We start from the raw sequence: 16,485 nt of genomic DNA, 5'->3' as shown, positions 1-16,485 counted from the left end.
GCATAAGGTAAACCCAACCCTAGAGAAAACAAGCTATGAAATGACCGCGTTAAATCTTCTTCTGGGTTCACTTCACTGGCCCAGATAACTGCACAGGAAACCAGACAAATGGGCTGACAGACACTGAGCAAACAATTCTTTCCATAGAGATTCCTGAATCCTTAATAAAACAAATAAACATAAGACAGATGAACACCACGTACACATGCCTCTGGAATGAAGAGTGCCTGGCTAACATATTAAGCATCTAAACTTGACATTCTAAAAAATTCTTAGTCAAGTTAAAACAACTATGTTACAAGAAGTAAAATGATAGTGATTGTGTTTCAAGAACCAAGGTACCTAAGTAAGGTCACCTGTCCCTCATGAGGCTAACGGCGTAAGGTTGCCGTCATCCAAGGATGGTCCAAATCCCCTCCACTCTGTCCCCCCCGACCCCTGCCTTGCATCTCTCTCTCTCTCTCTCTTTTGTCAACATTCCTCCTCTCCTGCACAGAGGTCCACAATTTTTAGGTATTTCAGGATCTCCGTTCTCCTATTCTGTCTCAATCCCACAATGAGACAGCTGCACTATTTTTGGTAAATCCCTCATGCACTGGTGCCTGGAAGCTGCCTCCATGAAGGAAGCTGGGCAGTGTTAGTGCTCATCTCATCTGTTTTCCTTATCTCTGTGCTCCCTGATGTTCAAGGTCCAAAAATAGTTTTCCAATTGGAAGATCAACTCTACCGTTATCAGTGAAAAGGAAGTCACGCATTATATTTTTATTGTGTTTTACAAATCTGTCATTCCATGATAAATCAGGATAATAACCTTATCACTTAACTACACATTATTTGACACCTGCCTTAGATAAAATTTTCTCCACGGCATGTTGACAGAGTCAACATGAATATAACTACTTCAGAGAGATGACTTGGGGAGAGGAGGGAGCACTTTCCATACAGAGGGATCCTTCTCTAACCCATGGGAATTGAGACACGTGCAAGGAAGAAACCTCTGACTATTTCATCTAGAAACTGTAACTGGGGTTTCTTGCGAAGCTAAAGATACCTGTACCATGCATAAAATTATGGAAGTAATAATAGAGTATTCCCCAAGCACGCTTATGTTTAGGACTCTCTTCTTAGGGTCCTGTCCCATTCTCCTATATGTACCCCACAAACTATTATCAGGAGAAATAGGTCAGACAGGACTGTGGTGCAATTTTCACGATCACCACCAGAGGGCGGGGCTTCCTTCAGATGCAGGTCCTCATTGTATTCAGGAGCTGGTTTCACTTGCCTCCTTTGTAGCCACAAGACAGAATATTGCTGCAGTACAGAAAGGGGCTCTCAGTTTCTGAGCGAGGAGCTTCTGTAACATCCAGATGGAGACTAGATTTGTTAGACTGGTGTATTGCAGGGAACAAGGATCGTTTTCTTTTGCGAACATGCATCCTGTCACTCACTCAGTTCTTCTGATCATCTTAATATTCAGTAGGTAACATTTTATCCTACATATTAATGATTTTTCACTTTCTTATAACTATAGTCAAGTTGTATTTTTCTCCTCTGACTGAAAACTCCTCTTCTGTAAATTTCTATGATAACAAAGTGATTCTCTTCCAGGAGGGAGCAATGGTGACTCAGTGAACCAGACAGAAGGCCCAGTGACTGTCTCAGAGGGGGCTCTCATGACCCTGAACTGCACTTACCAGACCACATATTTGAATTCCTATCTTTTCTGGTACGTCCAGCATCTCAACAAAGCTCCTCAAGTCCTTCTGAAGGGCTTAACAGCAGACAAGAAGGTAGAGCATGAAGGTTTTCAGGCCACTCTTGTTCAGAGTGACAGGTCCTTCCACCTGCAGAAACGGGCAGTGCAAACATCAGACTCGGCTGTGTACTACTGTGCTCTGAGTGACACAATGACACAGGGCTGCAGGGGAGCCGAGCACAAACCCAGAGTGCAGATGGGGCTCTGGCTGTGGGCAGCCCTGCAAGGGGGTGTTGTTTCTCTCTCCAGTGTGCTCTGCTAGAGGTATTGTCAAAGCACCTCCATGTCTGCTCCTCAGAGCTGAGGACCTCTGAATTCTTGGGTTGCCCTACAGAGAGGAATCTGAAGCGGGACAGTGTAAAGAGGAACCTAAGCGCTTTTCTCCCGAAATGCCTGGTTTCAGCCTATCCACATTTCCCCAGATAGCATAAATGCCTTAAAATGACATTAACTCTTCAATGACAATTCAGATTATATATGCTGAAATATTTCACAGTGTGTTAAGGAAAATTCCAGGACACATTGTTGGTGGATGACTGTGTGACCTGGAAGCTAGTCTCTGGTTTTTAAAATTCAGGCCAAGATTGTGTATCCTGCTGAGTTTCACCTGCAGACACTCCATCTTCAGTGACTGGAGCTTTATTCTCTCTTTCCTTGACTTTTCCATCCCTTCTGGTTGCTCCAGAAATGCTGCTGCCTAAGTGAGTTCCAGGAGGAGAGTTTCTGAGAAGATATTCCTTCTGTCAAGGGCCCTGTGGAGCCCACTCTGTAAATATCGCAGGTGTTGTGTGTGTTGTTTGTATTCAAACTAGGTACAGGATAGTCTCTTTGCTAATAACCTCATCTCAGGGAAATGAATGCCAAAGAATGTTTGAATTACCATACAGTTGAAATCATTTCACATGCTAGCAAGATTATGCTCAAAATCCTTCAAGCTATGCTTCAGCAGTATGTGAACCAAGAACTTTAGATGTACAAGCCAAGTTTAGAAAAGGCAGAGGAACCAGAGATCAAATTACTAACACCCTCTGACTCACATAAAAAAGCAAGGGAATTAAAAAAAAAAATCTATTTCTTCTTCGTTGACTACGCTAAAGCCTTTGACTGTGTGGATCACAACAAACTGTGGAAAATTCTTAAAGAGATGGGATACCCAAGAAACCTGTATGCAGGACAAGAAGCAACAGTTAGTACTGCACATGGAACAATGGACTGGTTCAAATTTGGAAAAAGAGTACTCCAAGGCTCGATATTGTCACCCTGCTTGTTTAACTTACATGCAGAGTCCACCATGCGAAATGCTGGGCTGGATGATTCACAAGCTGGAGTCAAGTTTGCCAGGAGAAATATTAACAGTCTCAGATATGCAGATGGTACCACTCGAATGGCAGAAAGCAAAGAGAAAGTAAAGAGCCTCTTGATGAGGGTGAAAGAGGAGAATGAAAAAGCTGGATTAAAACTCAACATTCAAGAAACTGAGATTATGGTATCTGGTCCCATCACTTTATGGCAAATAGATGGGGAAAAGTGGAAACAATGACAGATTTTATTTTCTTGGGTTCCAAAGTCACTGCAGATGGTGACTGCAGCCATGAAATTAAAAGACGCTTGATCCTTGGAAGAAAAGACGTGACAAACCTAGACAGTGAATTAAAAAGCAGAGACATTACTTTACCAACAAAGGTCCCTATAGTCAGAGCTCTGGTTTACCCAGTAATCATGTGTGGATGTGAAAGTTGGACCATAAAGAAGGCTAAGCAGCAACCTTGAATCTGGAATTCTGATGCAGTTATCACCAGCGGATTAAACCTGCTGGAATACGGAAACTGAAGCTCCAATTCTTTGGCTACCTGATTGTGGAGAACCAATTCGCTGGAGAAGACACTGGTGATGGGAAAGACTGAGGGCAAGAGGATAAGAAGGTGACAGAGGGTAAGATGGTTGGATGGCATCACTGACTCAATGGACATGAGTTTGAGCAAACTCTGGGAGATAGCAAGAACAGGGAAGCCTGACGTGCTGTGGTTCCTGGGGTCGTAAAGAGTCAGACATGACCTAGAGATGGAACAGCAAAAGCAGGGGAAATTAACTCACCAGTCAGCCGTATTTCAGACACATGGGAGAAGTGTTCATGTGCTCTTACAATAAGCTGTCTTGGCAATGGAGTGGGCTTTTCGCCTACTCCAGAGACTAGGAGAGGTTACCACCCACTCGCCAAGCAGGAGCGTCTCCACACTCCTCTGCTCACGAGCAGGAATGCGGAGCCTCTTTGGTCACTCTCTGTGTCTGTGCTACACTCATGCCCGTTGCACAAAGCGTCCCCTCATCTTTTCAGGCTGAACGCCTGTCTGCATCTTCTGGGAGCAGACTTTCTGGAAGGACAGTGGTGGGCACAGCAGGTGGGAAGATATGCATGTTGACTGCGGGGCAGGCTGTGAGATGTGGTCAGGACACTAATCATTGTCATTTCATAATTTACAGGCATGTGTGCATTGTGTCTGGTGCTCAGTTGATAAGTGGCGTCCGACTCTTTGCAATCCTGTGGACCATAGCCTGCCAGGCTCCTCTGTCTGTGAATTTTCCAGGCAGAATACTGGAGCGGGTTGCTATTTTCTCCTCCAGGGGATCTTCCTGACCCAGGGATTGAACCCTCATCTCCTCAATTGGCAGGCAGATTCTTTACTGCTGAGCTACTGGGGAAACCCAATTTATAGACACAACTACTTCAATGCAGAGTTTAGTAGTTACAGTAGTTTTATGGTTTTGGCAGATGTCATCACCATCTTCACTTAGGGTGAATCCACACCCACCTGAATGTAAGCACTGCCTTCCTCCCTGACATCCTAGAGTCCTGCACACTGGGTGCTGGCCACCTGACCACTGGGGGTTCACAGCTTAATAAACAGGCCTAGAAGTGGAGAGGGAGATGAAAGAACAAAGATAAATTTTAATGGTGGGGAAATACAAGTATTCTAGCAGGTTTTATTTCCCTGGTGGTAACTGCACCAGTTCTCTGCTTTCGGTCTTATCCCTCTTTTCACATACTGGGGTCCAGGCTAGTGGGAGTACAGACAGGACATAGGATATATATATATATATATATGTATGTATCTATGTATGTATGTATGTGTGTGTATATATATATATATATATATATATATATATATATATATATATATTTGCTCCCCTGCTCCTCAATCAACTGAAAGCAATTTGGGGTAGGAATGGTATCTGATTTTTTGTTTCCACATTGCAGACAACCCTGAAAATTTCCAGAATGAATGCTGGAAGCTAGGGATTCCTGAAAATGCACAAGAGTTTTAGAGAATCTAGGTGATCTGCTGAGCCAGAGAGTCCTGACAGCATGATGACTTCAACTCAAGATGCTAATTTTAGGTGGAGGGTTGGTTCAGTGAGTAGGACTCTGCACTCACATTGCAGGAGGCCCAGGTTTGATCCCTGGTCAGGGAACTAGATACCACACGCCTAAAATAAGACCTGGTGCAGACAAAAAACAAACAAGAACAGCTCAGCAAACAGATGTGCATTAAAAATGACCCCAGTTTTGGTAAGAACTAACAAAATTCATTTTAACTGGTGAGAAAATCTCTGTAGGTTAAAAAGGCCCATTTGAAGAAGACTGTTCTTGAGTTCATCTGACTGAGTCACAGCCATTGTTACTGGATTGACAGCGCGGCCCTGAGAGCCCGTGTCAGGCAGCCTCCCAGCTGTCTGCAGCCACACGCTCTCAGGCCTTAGAATGGTTTATGTCAGCAAAGAACAATGGCAAGAATTCTTACCATAATATAGTCAGATTTTGCATAAAATAAACTCTATCCTAGAGAAACAAACAAGCTATTAAATGACCCCATTAAATCCTCTGCTGGGTTTGCTTCACTAGCACAAATGATTGCACAAGAAACTAGACAAACAGGCTGCCAGACACTGAGCAAGCAGTTCTTTCCAGTGAGATCCCTGAATCCTTAATAAAACAAACAAACAGAAGGCAGATAAACATCACACACATGCATCAGGAATGAAGAGTGCCTGGCTGATATATTAAGCATTTAAACTTGACATTCTAAAAAAAATACTTAGTTGAATTAAAGCAAGAATGTGAAAAGAGGTAAAAAAATGCTTCAAGAACCAGGTTACCTAAGTAAGGTAACCTGTCTCTCATGAGGCTAAAGGTGTAAGGTGGCTTGTCATCCTAGTAGGGTCCAGGGCCCCAAAGGAGGCCCCTTCAGGGAGGTTTACCAAACTCATTGAGTCTTCTATCTTACTTACAGATCAGTACTCAGTCCAAGATTCACAGTGACGCCTCCCCCCACCTCTTTGCCCTCATCTCTCTCCCTCTCTCTCTTTCGCCCACATCCCTCCTCTCTGGTACACTGGTCCACAAATTTCTAGGTTCCTCAGGATCCCCAAAATATTATTCCATCTCAAAGTGAGACAGTTGGACCATTTTTGTTAAATCCCTCATGCACTGGTGCCTAGAAGCTGCCTCCGTGAAGGAGGCTGGGCGATGTCCTGGCTCATCTCATATGTTTTCCTCATCTCTGTGCCACCTGATGTCCAGTTTCACATATTTTGTCCAGTTTTCTAGTTGGAAGATCAACTCTACCTTTATCAGTAAAAAGAAGTAACAGCAATTTATTTTTTAATGTTACAAATATGACATTTTACGGTGGATAGGGGGAATAACCTGCTCGTTCCACCACACACTAGATGAGATCTGCCTTGAATGATCTGGTGGCTCAGATGTGCAAAGAGTCCACCTGCAATGCGGGAGATGCAGGAGACTCTGGCTCAACCCCCATGTTGGGAAGATCCCCTGGAGGAGGGCATGGCAAGCCACTCTAGTATTCTTGCCTGGAAATCCCGTGGACAGAGGAGCCTGGCGGGCTATAGTCTCTAGGGCCCCGGCGTCAGACACGACTGAGAGTTGAGCAGAGGGCAGGGCGTAGGGCCGTCACTGGTCACTCAGCCGCACGTTATCTGAGACCTGACTGAGATAATGATTCCAACATTACGCAGCATTCCAGCATTCCAGCAGCAAGTGGGCTGTGTCTTGGGGATGAATAGAGCGAATCAGGTGAAGGTCTAGGGAGAGGAGGGAGCGCTTTCCATACAGAGGGGTCCTTTCCTGACCCATGGGAATCATGGAGACATATGTAAGGAAGAAACCCTCTGACCATTCCTCCTACAAATTGTTAACTGGCATTATTTGCAAAGCTAGAGATACCATACCACACAGAAAATCATGGATGTAATAATGGAACGTTTCCCAAAGCATGTTTGTGTTTAGGGCTCTCCTCTTAGAGTCCTGTCCCATCCTCCTGTGTGCACCCCACAACCATCATCAGGAGGACTAGGCCAGGAGCAGGTCAGGATGAGCACAGTGAAAAAGCTGGCTTTAAACTAAGTGTTCAAAAACTAAGATCATGGCATCCAGTCCCATCACCCCATGGCAAATAGATGGGGAAACAATGGCAACAGTGACAGACTTTATTTTCTAGAGCTCCAAAATCACTGCGAATGGTGACTGCAGACATGAAATTAAAAGATACTTCCTCCTTGGAAGAAAAGCTATGACCAACCTAGAAAGCATATTAAAAAGCAGGGACATTACTTTACTGACAAAGGTCCATATAGTCAAACCTATGGTTTTTCCTGTAGTCATGTATGGATGTGAGAGTTGGACCAAAAAGAAAGCTGAGCGCCAAAGAACTGATGCTTTTGAACTGTGGTGTTCAAAAGAGAGCCCCTTGGCTCTTGAGACCCCTTGGAATGCAAGGAGATTAAACCAGTCAGTCCTAAATGAAATCAGTTCTGAATATTCACTGGAAGGACTAATGCTGAAGTTGAAGCTCCAATACTTTGGACACCTGATGTGTAGAGCTGACTTATTGGGAAAGACCCTGATGCTGGGAAAGATCGAAGGCAGGAGGAGAAGGGGACGACAGAAGATGAGATGGTTGGATGGCATGACCGACTCAATGGACATGGCTTTGAGCAAGCTCCGGGAGCTGGTGTTGGACAAGGAAGCCTGGCCTGCTGCTGTCCATGGGGTCGCAAAGAGTTGGACACGACTGAGCAACTGAACTGAACTGAGGTCAGGTATGACTGTGGTGTAATCTTTAAGATCACCACCAGAGGGCGGGGCTTCCTTCAGATGCGATTCCTTTTTGTATTTAGGAGCTGATTTGACTTGCCTGCTCTGTACCGGCAAGACGGATGACTGCTGCTGTGCAGAAAGGGGTTCCCAGTTTAGGCTTCTGTAACATCCAGCCGGAGACTAACTTTGTTAGATTTGATGTTTCCAGGGAACGAGGACTGTTGCCAGAATGCTTTCTGCCACTCGCTCCGTTCTTGTCATCGTCCTAATACTTGGTAAGTAGCATTTTATCCTAAAATGATTTTTCATTTTCCTGTGATAACAGGTAAGTTGTATTTTTCTTCTCTGGCTGAAAACTCCTCCTGTACATTTCTACTATAACAAAGTGATTCTCTTGTAGGAGGGACCAATGGTGACTCAGTGAACCAGACAGAAGGCCCAGTGACTGTCTCAGAGGGGGCTCTTATGACCCTGAACTGCACTTACCAGGCCACATATTTAGATTCCTATCTTTTTTGGTATGTCCAGCATCTCAACAAAGCTCCTCAACTTCTCCTGAAGGGCTCAATGACAAACCAGAGGCCAGAGCATGAAGGTTTTCAGGCCACTCTTGTTCAGAGTGACAGCTCCTTCCACCTGCAGAAACGGGCAGTGCAAGCATCAGACTCGGCTGTGTACTACTGTGCTCTGAGTGACACAGTGACACAGGGCTGCGGGGGAGCCAAGCGCAAACCCCAGGGGAGCAGGAGGCTGAAGTCAGGAAGAGGTATATTCTCTCCTTGATCAGAATTTAGTTTACATTTAGAGTTTTTCAGGAAAACCAATCAAGCTCAGGTCTAATCCTAGAAACTCAGAAGGTTGGAAATTGCTCTACAGGGATAATAGGGTGGATGTCAGTCTTAAAGAAGACCCAAGCTCCAATCCCCAGAAGCACCCTTGTTCAGCTGGAAAGATTTCTCTCTTCTCTAGACTGACTTTTTTTAAAAAAATCTATTTTTCTCATAATGTAAGATGGATATTAGATGCCACAGAATTAATAATTCATTTAGAGAAAAGAAATAGATGATTAAAAGCTGCATCAGCTGAATCATAATCATAAACCAACACAGAGGTACCAAGCAAATCACATACCAGTCTGCATGTGGCTGAGACGTACGCTGTTGAAGTGCTGTTTCCAGTGGAAGCCTTTGAACTGGAGCTGCTGCAGCCGTGGATGAAAAAGCATTTGTGACTTTTGAGTGGCCGTGTTTCTTTTATTACTTATTTGTTTATTTAGTTTTGGCTCAGCTGGGTCTTGGTTACTGAACTCGGGCTCCTCCAGCTGCAGCGGGTGGAGGTCACTCTTCACTGCAGCGCCGGGGCCTCTCAGCGCGGAGGCTTCTCGCTGCAGAGCACAGGCTCCAGGGGCGCGGGCTCCAGCAGAGGTGGCGCAGGCGCTCAGTAGCTGCGGCGCGCAGCCTCTAGGGCTGCATTCCTGATACGAGGAAATAAGAATGCATGGTCTGGTGAGCTCGTACTCATTTTGACTACAGGGTGGATATTTAAAAGCAAGATTATTTTAGCACGCATTATTGATGACTGTTGGATACATACAGCTGCACAAGTTTTGTCCACCAGGAAACTTGCTATGATTGCATTAATCAGACAAGGAACTTTATCCAGTGCAAATTTCCCCAGAAACCCAGGCCTTGGAGTGTAGGAAGAAAAGTTATGATGATTGAGAGTAAACAGTTTTATCTTCCTGTATGAAAGAAAAGCTTGCGAGCTTATTTCACTGTAGATTTGGGCTGCAGATCCCTCCCCCTGAAAAAGAGCTATACAAAAATGGATGACTGTTCTATACATTTGTGTCTCTTTTGCTGTCTCGCATACAGGGTTATCGTTACCATCTTTCTAAATTCCATATATATGCGTTAGTATACTGTATTGGTGTTTTTCTTTCCGGCTTACTTCACTCTGTATAATAGGCTCCAGTTTCATGTATGGGGAGGGAGGAGGGAAGGGGGTTCAGGATGGGGAACATGTGTATACCTGTGGCGGATACACGTTGATGTATGGCAAAACCAATACAATATTGTAAAGTAATTAACCTCCAATTAAAATAAATAAATTAATATAAAAAATGGATAACTGTTCTCAGAGGTCACTATAATCATAATAAATTGCTTTTGTCACAAAACGTATGTCTATCCTAGATGCATTGACTGAATATGCCTGCAGCCCTGATGTAAATATTCTTGCCTGGAGAATCCCATGGACAGAGGAGCCTGGTGGGCTACAGTCCATGGAGTCACAAAGAGTCAGATATGACCAAGTGACTTTCAAGTCTAAATAGGTAGGTTACAATTACCAAGCACATCAACGAGCCACGGCATGACACAGGCAAGCTGACGTCAGCCAGTCACGCTTCCTGCTGTGGTGCAGAAGCACCTCACAGCTCAGTCACTGTGCGTGTGCCTGGCAGGCACAGGTCAGGCACCTCCACCCGGATTTGAGAGAGAACACAGAGCATCTCACTCAGAGGAAGAGCGTGCAGCATGGGGCTCCCTGGCCTGCTCAGAGCTGTCATAGCCTCTGTCTGCCTTGGTAAGGCTGGTAAGGACGACCGCAAACACTCAGCTCTGCTCAGCTCCCATGTGTAGAGGCAGGGCAGGTTATTATTGTCTGTTGGGGTTTAGGAGAGTTGGTTAACTGGCAGAGGAATGAGAACTCTTAATCCTCTGTTTGTTCCTTGAAGCCCTCTGAGTTCCACCAGGAGAATCAGCCTCTTCCTTGCTGCTGCTGCTGCTGCTAAGTCGCTTTAGTTGTGTCCGACTCTGTGCGACCCCATAGACGGCAGGCCACTAGGCTACTCTGTCCCTGGGATTCTCCAGGCAAGAACAATGGAATGGGTCGCCATTTCCTTCTCCAATGCATGAAAGTGAAAAGTGAAAGTGAAGTCGCTCAGTTGTGCCCGACTCTCAGCGACCCCATGGACTGCAGCCTACCAGGCTCCTCCGTCCATGGGATTTTCCAGGCAAGAGTACTGGAGTGGGTTGCCATTGCCTTCTCCTAGCCTCTTCCATATATATATATATATATATATATATATATATAAAAAATTGTTTTTCTTCTCTCTAGGATCCCTCGTGGCCCAGAAAGTAACTCAAAATCAGTCAGAAATTTCTGTGCTGGAGAAGGAGGATGTAACCTTGAATTGTGCATATGAAGCTAATAGCTATACTTATTATTTATTCTGGTACAAGCAACCACCAAGTGGGGAAATGATTTTCCTTATTCATCAGGAGTCTTACAATGAGCTGAATACAACAAAAGGTCAGTATTTTTTGAACTTCCAGAAAGCAATGAGTTCCATCAGCTTCACCATCTCAGACTTACAGCTCGAGGACTCAGCGGTGTATTTCTGTGCTCTGAGAGACCACAGTGATGCCGCTGCCTGAGGGAGCCCCACAGAAACCTCAGCTGTTAACATGTGGAGTCCCCCAGCTATGAACAGCTTAGTGAGATTCTCGGTAAGGACAGGAGAAGGTAGGGGGGTTAGAAGTGAAAACCTCACTGTAAGGAAAATGCTATCTTTGGCTCAGAGAGCATATCTTAAAGTGTCATTCATCAAAAATACCTTTATCTTCAATTCTTTATCTTGCAGAAGATCGTTTGCCAAATTTTTTTTTAAAAAAATTTTAAAATGGTGATTTTATTAAAGTATGAAATTTGACTTTAGAAAATTCAGTAGAATTTGACTAAATCTGCATCTGAGTTGTCAGAGTTTTAGGTTCACTGCACAAATATTTATGCATTGCTAAGTCTGGCCATCATTGTGGATCTGAAATATCTCTGAAAGGACACTCCTTGGACCCTCCCTGTGCCCTGCCTCGCCTGTGCCATGAATGACTTGGAATGATGTGCATAGAGTAACTGTTACCACAAATCTTCACTCCAAGGAGAAATGAAACCCTACAGTTTGCTCAGAACTAACCTCATCACCTGGTCACATTCCCTATGTGTGATTACAAAGTTAAGGTAGAAAAAAGAATATGCGAAGAAGGAATGCTAAAAACAAAATAACTCACCAATTTTACTAGTCAAAAAAAAACTCTATTAGAGATTCATACCTCATAGGATATTTCTAGTCTGAATTTTTACCTGACAGTATATTGTGAAATAATTATTTCACAACATTATTTACAGGTCAACATCACACATTCTAATGGCGATATTCCAATGTGCGATTTTATCATACTTTTCGGCTAATTCCATTTTACTTGCTTTTTAGATTGTTTTACTCACTGTAGTAAACAATACTGGAATAAACACAAAGGTATTTGGTGCTTTTCTTGACGACTCCTAGGAGTTTACTAGGAGTTTACCATTAAATCTTCCTGATGTGGCTCCCTGCTCATTTCTGTGACCCCGGAGAACAGAGCATTTTCACTCTGCAATTACTAAACAGTCATATTTTCCTTGTTTCACAAAATTCTTTTATACGAAGGCTTTGCTTTTTACTTTAGTCCCAATTAACTCCACATGGCTTCAATTTTGGATGATCCCACACCACGCATGTGCAGAGTAGCTGTCATATTACATCTCAAAGAGTTGTCTCTGCACTATTGCTTGGTAATACCAGGTGGGAATTAACCTAGTGGGTTTGCTTTTATCTGGAATTCCAAAAAGGAAGATACTCTTCCTTGTGTAAGGATTTTCTATCCCTATTGTACAAATAACAATGATCCCAATAAAGAGCAACTTTCCAGAAAAGAAAGTATAAGTGCGTGTGTGTGTGTGTGTGTGTGTGTGTGTCTGTGCGACGCGCATGTGTGTGAAGGAGAGAGAGAGATGAGAGAGAGGCAATAGGCTTACATAGCCGAGTCATCAAGTAATTAACTAGTTAAAAGAGTTGAATTTTGTAAAGCGTATTGGAAAGAAGGAAGTAAAGTCATCTAGAGACCAACTTTTAATGAAGAAAATAGATGTAAGCAGTTTCAAGGAACAAATCAGACACGTGAAAGAAGAAAAATGTATCCTAGAATTGACTCTTTGTAATCCCATGGACCATAGCCCGCCAGGCTCCTCTGTCCATGGGATTTCCCAGGCAAGAATACTGGAGTGGGTTGCCATTTCCTTCTCCAGGGGATCTTCCCGACCCAGGGCTTGAACTTGCATCTCCTGCATTGGCAGTCAGATTCTTTACCACAGCAAAGTGAGAGAAGTTGCCATTGCAACCTAACGTAAGCTTCAAAATCCTCCAGACTCCAGGGGAGTATTTCAAACTCTCTGAGTCAATGCTTTGAATCTCCTCTAACTTGAGGAAGATTGAAAACCACACACCAGCACAGCTTCACTTTGTTCCCTTTTGTTTTTAATGTTTTTAAAATTTATTTGGCTGTGCCAGCTCTTAGTTGCAGCACATGGGATCTAATTCTCTGTCTGGGGTCAAACCCAGGTCCCTAGCCTCGGGAGTTCAGCGTCTTAGCCACTGCACCACCTGTGAAGTCCCTATTTATTCTGCTCTTTAGTGAATTATCAGTTTTCTCATGTATCATTACTGTGCAGAATAGGCTAAGGAAAGTTAGAGTGGCTTATATATGTTTTGCAAGTGTCTTCAAGCTTGTATTGTGGTCTCTCTCCATGTGTTCTCATGCACTGCAGGCTGTTTCCAAACCCCAAGACAAAAGGGATGTTGCAATTAATATGCTTTTGTGTATCTACATCTATATCTATAATTATGTATTGTATTTTTCAGTAGCTCAGTCATGTCTGACTCTTTGTGACCCAATGGACTGCAGAACACCAGGCTTCCCTGTCCTTCACTATCTCCCAGAGCTTGCTCAAACTCATGTCCATTGAGTCAGTGATGCCATCCAATTACCATCCTCTGTTATCCTTTTCTGCTTCAATCTTTCCCAGCATCAGGGTCTTTCCCAATGAGTCAGTTCTTCGCATCAGGTGGCCAAAGTATTGGAGCTTCAGCTTCAGCTTCAATCCTTCCAATGAATATTCAGGTCTGATTTCCTTCAGTATCGACTGGTTTAATCTCTTTGCAGTCCAAGGTACTCTCAAGAGTCTTCTCCAACACCACACTTCAAAAGCATCAATCCTTTGGCACTCAGCCTTCTTTATGGTCCAACTCTCACATCCATACATGACTAATGGAAAAATCATAGTTGTGACTATATGGACCTTTGCTGGCAAAGTAATGTCTCTGTTATGACTATAACTGTGAGCTCCATAGGGTCAGGAAACCTGAATGCATTGTATTTTACACAGTACATAGCACATAGTGGTTACACATTAAATATTGGTTGGCTGAAGAAGAATAATTAATTCATAAAATCAACAGATATAGAGCTTCTACCCTTTGGATGCTGTTAGGTAATTGTGGATCTATTATTTCTTGTATTCATTTCTCATCACCATAAGAATACTTCTGTTTATATGTGTCAGAAGTTCCCTTTCTGTTTGAACAGATTTTCTTCATATGGTACTATTCTCAGGCTTGCAATTAAATTAAATGGTCTCCCTCCTGTTGGCATAGACAAAGCCATCTTAATCCCCTGAGTGAGTCTATAGTAAGGTATATAGACTTGTTCTCTTGTAAACTTGGAAGTCCCTCTTTTCAGTGATTCTTCTAGGTTTCAGCCAATGTTAATGTACCCCTGTATTACCTCTTTTCTGCTTTCATCTCTAGACTTTTTAATCTTTGAATTTTAGCCTCTAATATTTACTTGCTATGGCTAAAGATATGAGTCCTATTAAGCTAAGGATGGTAGTGGGCAAGGAGGGAGCAGTGGTCAAGACTGAAAGGAAGTCATAGTTACCTTAGTTCTCTTTGAGTCCCAATACTTTCCCTTTCCATCCTAATTTCTAGGGTTCAAAGGAAATGAACTTTGTGTAACAGGTATTCTCCATACACTAAAATACTGCCCATGAGTACAACTGGATGGTGTCACACTATCCATCTCTATTTACCTTTATTGTTGCCATGACTTTTGCTGCTTCTTCGTATATTTTTTCTTTCAAATCTAAAGACCTAGTTTAGGGATAAACACTCCTACCACTGGGAGTCCTAGCCTAAGACAGGAAAAATGCCTTGTCTGTTTTTCTAGTTTCTGTTTTCAAGGCCTGACTTATTTTGATCAAGAACAATTTTAAGCTCCTGGATTCACAACACTTAAGAAAAATTTTAGAAAGTGTTATCCTCATTTGTAATATTTGTATTTAACAAATTGGTATATAAAAGACTCTGCCCCGGGACAGTAGAAAGACGAATCACTACATCCTTGGAGAAATGAGCTGTTTGACCTTGGAATGCTGTCTGTGAAAACAAGGTCCATGGAAGCCTGTAATTTTCTCAAAAAGTAATAACAGAAAGAGGGAATTTTTGTTCTTGGGACAATTTGTAAAGAGTATTCTCTTCTTCAAGAAACTCACGCTCAATGATAGGAAAGAAGTTATAGACAAGAAAGGAGATTCTGACTTTTAGCTCAGTTTGATGACTTAAAGATTGACAGGCATTTTTCTCAGAGAACTTTAAAGTTAAAGAAATTTGAATGTTGGAAGAGATTACAGTTATCTTCAATCATAGGACAGATGTAACCATTTTCTGAATCTATACTGGAAAGCATTGCCCTATAATACATGATAGAGGATTTACTACAATTTTAACTTTACTCTTTAGGTAGAGAAATCACAGTAAGTATAAAAAAAGGAAAGTTACAGTCTCAAAGAACAAGTTTCTTTTGGCAACCCAAGACGGGCGGGTCATGGTGGAGAGGTCTGACAGAACGTGGTCCATGGAGAAGGGAATGGCAAGCCACTTCAGTATTCTTGCTTTGAGAACCCCATGAGCAGTATGAAAAGGCAAAATGATAGGATACCGAAAGAGGAACTCCCCAGGTCATTAGGTGCTCAATATGCTACTGGAGATCAGAGGAGAAATAACTCCAGAAAGAACGAAGGGATGGGGCCAAAGCAAAAACAATACCCAGTTGTGGATGTGACTGGTGATAGAAGCAAGATCCGATGCTGTAAAGAGCAATATTGCATAGGAACCTGGAATGTCAGGTCCATGAAGCAAGGCATATTGGAAGTAGTCAAACAATAGATGGCAAGAGTGAACATGGACATTCTAGGAATCAGCAAACTAAAATGGATGGGAATGGGTGAATTTAACTCAGATGACCATTATATCTACTACTGCGGGCAGGAATCCCTCAGAAGAAATGGAGTAGCCATCACGGTCAACAAAAGAGTCCGAAATGCAGTACTTGGATGCAATCTCAAAAATGACAGAATGATCTCTGTTCGTCTCCAAGGCAAACCACTCAATATCACAGTTATCCAAGTCTATGCCCCAACCAGTAACGCTGAAGAAACTGAAGTTGAATGGTTTTATGAAGACCTACAAGACCTTCTAGAACTAACACCCAAAAAAGATGTCCTTTTCATTCTAGGGGACTGGAATGCAAAAGTAGGAAGTCAAGAAACACCTGGAGTAACAGGGAGATTTGGCCTTGGAATACAGAATGAAGCAGGGCAAAGACTCATAGAGTTTTGCCAAAAAAATGCACTGGTCATAGCAAACACCCTCTTCAACAACACAAGAGAAGACTCT

The 16,485-nt window shown here is 43.0% G+C and overlaps 1 pseudogene and 1 gene segment (V, D, J or C); both read left to right on the top strand.

Moving 5' to 3' along the window:
- Window positions 1-1,430: 1,430 nt before the first annotated feature.
- LOC128054742 (T-cell receptor alpha chain V region RL-5-like) lies at window positions 1,431-5,080 on the top strand (annotated as a pseudogene).
- A 3,023-nt stretch (window positions 5,081-8,103) lies between these two features.
- Window positions 8,104-8,657, top strand: LOC128054741 (T cell receptor alpha variable 18-like). The segment is given in 2 exon segments: window positions 8,104-8,149; window positions 8,275-8,657. Coding segments are annotated over 2 exon segments (429 nt in total).
- Window positions 8,658-16,485: the final 7,828 nt, after the last annotated feature.

Source organism: Budorcas taxicolor, chromosome 10 (assembly GCF_023091745.1).
Source record: "Budorcas taxicolor isolate Tak-1 chromosome 10, Takin1.1, whole genome shotgun sequence".
In the NCBI taxonomy this organism is placed as follows: domain Eukaryota; kingdom Metazoa; phylum Chordata; class Mammalia; order Artiodactyla; family Bovidae; genus Budorcas; species Budorcas taxicolor.
The sequence above is the reverse complement of the archived record's forward strand: the minus strand, read 5'-3'. Positions and strand labels throughout refer to the sequence as shown.